This window comes from Macrosteles quadrilineatus, unplaced genomic scaffold (assembly GCF_028750875.1).
Source record: "Macrosteles quadrilineatus isolate MER2022 unplaced genomic scaffold, UCM_ALF_1.0 Scaffold_371__1_contigs__length_84190, whole genome shotgun sequence".
NCBI lineage: Eukaryota > Metazoa > Arthropoda > Insecta > Hemiptera > Cicadellidae > Macrosteles > Macrosteles quadrilineatus.
The window spans coordinates 48,528-55,610 of NW_026542964.1; the positions used below are offsets into that span (position 1 = coordinate 48,528).

Below are 7,083 nucleotides of genomic sequence, written 5' to 3' on the forward strand. Positions count from 1 at the left end.
AACCGCCTGGCCTTGAATTTTATCACTATTCGTTAACAAACTATCTTTAATTCTACCTGAGTTTTGCTATCTTTGCGGGACTTAAATAGAGTGAGTTATGTTGTGCATTGCTATAAAAGGACTTTTCAATCAACAAGTTGGCGATTTGTATGACAATAATTTTATCACACCATATTACACATATCAATGCAATGTTGGTTTATTTTGGTTCCTGGCAGACATTTTTTAGGATTCCACCACAAATTACTGAAATTATGGTGAATCAAACATGTTGATTTACACATGCCTATTTTTAACTACACTAGCTAGAAATGTGCAGAAATTAGAACAATAAAGGGAAAATAGATCTTTTTTTAATAACGAACAGAGAAATAAATTTTCAAATAAGAAATCACATTTTAACATCTATACAATGCCTTGTTTATACAAGGTGCTATACAAAATCTTGTTTATTTAAGACATGATATGGTTAGTTTAGTGCTCTGCAATCTACACTGACAATAAAAATACAGAATACATCCTAGTTTAATAATGGGATTGGAAAACAGTATCAATCAACTTAAAACTAAAAAAGATAAATTTCCAATCACTCTCCTTTTATTTTACAATTGAACACTACAATGTACTTGTTGAAATTTTGATTACAAAGACTCTTAAGCTGAGGATTATCAATTGAAAGGTTATCATAGATCACTAATAAACACTTCTAATTTATCTGATTATCAGGATTAGAGAAATTAAACACACTTGGATTTGACTGAACATCTTTATTTACTGTTGTAAATATTTGTACAGTATAACTAAGATACTAGAACCACATAGTAAATTTAGGTAGAAGGATGATTTATAGTATAGTTTAAGGGTGGCTGGTCTGATTGGAAACCTAGGATTGTTAAATCAATTGGGTGTGAGGCCACATCACAGTATTTTAAATGAAATAGATAAATACGAGAAAACAATTCATCACTTAGCCATTAACACAAATGAATATAATATATTTAACAATTGCTAAATATTAAATTTTTAAGTAGCATTTAGGAAACACGATACTATCTTTCATCAGACCATGGTTCATTTAACAATAGCAGGGGAAAAACAACGGGCAATACATCATTATTAAACGATTAATAGTTATATTTAAGAATAATTTAGCGTTACACTTTTTCTTCACACATCTCCACTTCTGACCTCGTCCACTGTCCAGTCAACTACCGTATTAATTTTTTACTAGAGTATGCGAGTAATAAATAAATTAAAATATGCTAGTTAAATTTGTAGCTCATTAATGCTAGTTACTGAAAAAGCCAACTTCCGTTTAAGGAATGAGAATGAACTGACCATTGGGCGATAAAAAAAGGGTGGAAAGGGCTGTCAGCACAATAGTATAGTGTGGGGTGGGAAAAAACCCTGACCAATGGGGCAATCGGGCTACTTTCTTTCAATTAAACTGGCAACAATTACTTCAAATGTGTGTTTGGTCCAGACACAAGTGGATTATTGATTTGTTGTCAAATTATGGTACATGTGCCATAAAGTAAAAATAGTGATAAAAAAGTTTTAAATATATCAATAATGGTTGGACAAACACTTATATAGGTACATGAAAATTTGCCATGAGCTTTTATTTTAATATTATTTTTATAAAACTTCTAACAAATTGGGAACTTCTTTGAATGATAAACTTGCAAGGTAATTAATTGCATCTGAACTTATTATGGGAATGCAACAGTAGTAAGCCACACAAAATGGTCTGACAGAAATTGTTACAGCATTAGCTGGTTATTGTGTATTAGCTGTATAAATTCTGCATTACAGTATTGAATATATAATCAAACCATATTCGTGCTGTCTACTCTAGAAGTTACAATGACCGTGGGTTACAAGCCCAATATTTATAACAAATGCCCACGTGATTAGAACTGTCTTAAATACAATTTAAGCTTTAGATCCATTACCCTCTCATCAATCCACAATACGGAAGACGGTATAACTTTACATGACTGCTTTTATGAGAGTACGTATGATTTATCTATGGTACAATGAAGTTGCATGTGAAGTTCTGAAAAGAATTGGGAATTACAGCCAATCTGGCATCCACATCGGTTGGCACACACTACAGTTGTCTTCCCCAACTATTCCCAAGCTGCAGGCATCGGACTCATGGTTGTTGCTGAATGATGAGGAAGCCTCGTGGGTTGGCTCTCTGACGGCCCTGGGCACGGTAGCAGGGCCCTTCCTGGGCGGCTGGCTCATGGACCACGTGGGCCGCAGACGCAGCATCATACTGTCTGTGAGTAACACCTTTCACTAAATCATATGGAGTTTCAAGGTTCAACACAATTAAACCTATTACCACTTTGTCTCACAAGTTACAGAGTATTTGACAATGTTTAAGATTTTTGACCTATCTGGGTTTTTATAATTTAGCATTCAAAAGAATGCAGGACACTGCTAAGTGTCAGTACATGTAGTTATGATAGCTATTAATTGTGGATTTAAGAATAAGTAACAGTACAGTGCTTTACAGAAGATCATGTCGCGCAGCAGACAAAATTTTAATCTAAAGCCAGCTAGACGATAAATTACCAGATACTGTGTAATACTGTAGAGGTAATTTAGTCAGTTGAATGTTGATTGCAGGTTGTGATCAGCCTGGTGGCATGGCTGGTTCTACTGACAGCAGAATCTCTATGGCAGCTGTACGTAGGCAGGGTCATTGGAGGGATTGGTGGAGGAATCGCTTTCTGGTGTGTCCTGTGTATGTTGCAGAAATCGCTGAAGTAAGTGATTCTACACTTTTAGAATATTACAAAACTACTGCTCAGAACACAAGATTCTTAAGATATAAAACATGAAAATGTGCCACCAATGAATAAAGCAATTGTTTAACTTTTCAATAAAAGAAATTAGGAGTTACCTATTTGTGATTTCTGTTTCCTATGTTATACAGTTTCTTTCCTTCTAAGTATCTAAACAAAAAATAACAATAAGTTTATCAATTTGAGATAAAAGTTCAATTAAACTAAAATTGAATATCTTTCAGCCAGATGTAAGAGGAGCTCTGGGATCGATGTTTGCCTTTTTCCTCGTCGGAGGATATCTCATCGAGTACTCTTTTGGTCTTACGTCACCTACTCAACCTCATCTGGTTGAACTTTATTCCTGCGATTCTCTTCTTCCTTCTGTTCAGCTTGACTCCTGAATCTCCTTACTACTTTCTACGAAAAAATGACTATGCCAGTGCCTCGGACAGTCTAACTTGGCTGAGATCTGGCAGAAAAGAAGAGGAAGTGCAGAAAGAAATAAATGAAATCCAGGTGAAAAACCTATCTTAAATTTACAGCTAATTGGTGAACCTTAATGAATGCAAATGGCAGTGAAGTCCCATGATGAATTTCAAAACTGCATTGAATTTTCTAATCATTAAATTTTCTTACACAGAGCTTGATTAGAAATAAAATTAAACTCCAGGACTGTCATACTATGTCGACTATGTTGAATATATGTAATTAATAGGTAATAGATAAGAAATAAGGATTCAACAATTACAATTTTGTTTTATTTCAGAAATAGATTGAAGACCAAACATCAAATCTTTGCAAAACCATTTGAAAAAGTTTTGCAACAATTAGAATCAAAAAGAATTTCAATCAATAATTTTATATAGTAATTAAAATACCAATTTATATTCTTATAGATTTGTTATTTAGAACTTAACTCTAATGTATAATAGTATCATAACAAAATAGGTGAAAAAATTCAGGACTAAATGAAGTGTGCGTGTTAACAGAATAAAGGGCTTTCTTTGTTCTGTTAGTAGTGGTACAGTTCTGTATACATAACTAGGTGGCAAACTAGTAGACCATCGTAAGGACTTGTAAAGGTTGCTAGGATTATCAGGATGCACGTGGAACCACATGTGTCTGTTACTTCTGTACCTTGTGGCATGGTTGCTGGACAACAGATCTCTGGTGTCAACGCTTGCCTGTTCTAGGTAGAATATTTCCATTAATGCTTGGTTATGTCCAGACAGAGGTGCGCTTATCTATGGAAGAGAAGGCTCATCTGTCAGACCTGGTGGCCACAAGAGGCAACCGCATGGGTCTGTTGCTAGCTTGTGGCATGGTTGCTGGACAACAGATCTCTGGTGTCAACGCTGTCTTGTTCTAGCTTGAATATCTCCATTAATGCTTGGTTATGTCCAGACAGAGGTGCGCATATCTATGGAAGAAAAGGCTCATCTGTCAGACCTGGTGGCCACAAGAGGCAACCGCATGGGTCTGTTGCTAGCTTGTGGCATGGTTGCTGGACAACAGATCTCTGGTGTCAACGCTTGCCTGTTCTAGGTAGAATATTTCCATTAATGCTTGGTTATGTCCAGACAGAGGTGCGCAGATCTATGGAAGAGAGGGCACATCTGTCAGACCTGGTGGCCACAAGAGGCAACCGCATGGGTCTGTTGCTAGCTTGTGGCATGGTTGCTGGACAACAGATCTCTGGTGTCAACGCTGTCTTGTTCTAGCTTGAATATCTCCATTAATGCTTGGTTATGTCCAGACAGAGGTGCGCATATCTATGGAAGAAAAGGCTCATCTGTCAGACCTGGTGGCCACAAGAGGCAACCGCATGGGTCTGTTGCTAGCTTGTGGCATGGTTGCTGGACACAGATCTCTGGTGTCAACGCTGTCTTGTTCTAGCTTGAATATCTCCATTAATGCTTGGTTATGTCCAGACAGAGGTGCGCAGATCTATGGAAGAGTAGGCACATCTGTCAGACCTGGTGGCTACTAGAGGCAACCGCATGGGTCTGTTGCTAGCCTGTGGCATGGTTGCTGGACAACAGATCTCTGGTGTCAACGCTGTGCTGTTCTAGATAGAATATCTCCATTAATGCTTGGTTATGTCCAGACAGAGGTGCGCAGATCTATGGAAGAGTAGGCACATCTGTCTGACCTGGTGGCTACTAGAGGCAACCGCATGGGTCTGTTGCTAGCTTGTGGCATGGTTGCTGGATAACAACAGATCTCTGGTGTCAACTCTGTCCAGTTCTAGATAGAATATCTCCATTAATGCTTGGTTATGTCCAGACAGAGGTGCGCAGATCTATGGAAGAAAAGGCTCATCTATCAGACCTGGTGGCTACTAGAGGCAACCGCATGGGTCTGTTGCTAGCCTGTGGTATGGATGCTGGACAACAGATCTCTGGTGTCAACGCTGTCCTGTTCTAGGTAGAATATCTCCATTAATGCTTGGTTATGTCCAGACAGAGGTGCGCAGATCTATGGAAGAGAGGGCACATCTGTCAGACCTGGTGGCCACAAGAGGCAACCGCATGGGTCTGTTGCTAGCCTGTGGCATGGTTGCTGGACAACAGATCTCTGGTGTCAACGCTGTGCTGTTCTATGGTCAGAGTATCTTCATCATGGCTGGCACCTCTTTCTCCTCTAGTGTCTCTACTCTTATCCTTGGTATCATGCTGTTTGTTGCTGGAGGTTTTGCCATACCATTCTCTCGTTATTTTGGAATGAAAAAAATGTTTATCTTTTCTGCTGTTGGAATGGCAATTTTCCAGGTATGGTTATAACATTACTTTTTGATTTTTTAAGAGTAGGGTACACTGTTAAATTCCATTTTGATTTGTTCAAAGTGGCTGTAGGTAATTTTTTGCATTATGAGCACGTAAAACAATTGATTTAAAACATAATTACTATAAATCTAGAAACTTGCAGGGTTTTTATGAATTTTCCTTTCCTACAAGAAGTTTTTTACATTTACTGATAATTAAATGGCATAAAAGAGAAGGCTATGTGTTATTTAATTTAATGCCATGCTTTTATATTTCAGGCAATACTGGGAGTATACTTCTACTTGATGAGTTCAAGCCACGATATGTCGGCTTACGGATATGTACCAGTTACGAGTTTGGTGCTTTTTATTTTTTGCTACACAATGGGTAAGTTATACACACCTTTTATACCAAAAATATTTATTTTATAATACATCTACAAAATTTAGGTCACAAAGTGGTTTTGTTTTAGAATTTGAATTCTGTATTCAATTACTTAACAATTATTTGATGAATAATGATCCGAATAATTGCCTATATTATAGGGTTCGGCCCACTGCCCTGGGCGGTGATGGCGGAAGTGTTTCCCTCCAATGTGAAGGCTCTCGCGGCTGCGATAACGGCCTCCTTCTGTTGGCTGCTTGGCTTTGTCATCACCAAGTTCTTCAACAGTGTCTCTGACCATCTGGGTGCACACTTCGCATTCTTCATCTTCTCAGCCTGCTGTGTGGCAGCACTGCTGTTCACAATCTTCGTCCTACCAGACACTCGAGGTCTTACACTCCAGGAGATCTTGGATCTGCTCAACAAAACACCCTTGGTCAGCTCGCAACAGAAACATGTCGAGGACCAAGCAGAAACTGTCTCTTGAATAAAGTATACACTAATTAAAAGTTTAGATTATTGCTTAATACATTTCCCCTACAATTAACTGTAAACTACTATTTTATCAATTAATACAACAGCAAAATAGCTGATTTCTGCACCCTTTCTGTTTAAACACGTTGGTTCTTTTATCTTTTTATTTCATTACAATCCAGATTTTCAACCTTAAAACACAAAACACCAAGGTGATGAATGCCAGAAAACAATTTGACAACACTGTAAATAGGGCTATACTGTTTTGAAAAGGCTATAGCTTTAGGTAATCTGATCTACTGTTCTTGTTGCTGGATTTGTCGAGTAAAATGACAAATATTAACTGTTTCTATGGAAGTAGTTATAGTAATACACAAAATAATTTATGGCTTAGGCCAAGAAGGTTTCATTAAAGCCATTAGCATTCATTGAAAGAGTGAGCTGGTCTAGTGGCAGTTCAGACCAGGGTTCAAATCCCGCCAAATCACCAATGGATTTTATCATGCTGCAACCCCTAGATATAGTCTGGAGTAATGGAGTACTGTAGTATGAAAAGCAACCCCTGGCTAGAACCTAGAGTACTAAGACAAAATAATTGCAGATGAATCCAAGCAACAATATTTACACTTAACTATGAACTGTTTTCTTCTTGGTGTGCA

At 37.7% G+C, this 7,083-nt stretch overlaps 1 protein-coding gene across 1 annotated transcript; it reads left to right on the forward strand.

Moving 5' to 3' along the window:
• Positions 1-2,119: 2,119 nt before the first annotated feature.
• Positions 2,120-6,468, forward strand: LOC128982474 (facilitated trehalose transporter Tret1-like; the record flags this gene model as incomplete). The annotated part of the gene is made up of 12 exons (XM_054401435.1): positions 2,120-2,290; positions 2,641-2,780; positions 3,055-3,108; positions 3,191-3,317; positions 4,030-4,158; positions 4,206-4,325; positions 4,382-4,510; positions 4,558-4,758; positions 5,088-5,216; positions 5,264-5,572; positions 5,845-5,953; positions 6,112-6,468. Coding segments are annotated over 12 exons (1,944 nt in total), but the record flags the coding sequence as incomplete, so codon positions are not given.
• Between the last annotated feature and the right edge of the window lie 615 nt (positions 6,469-7,083).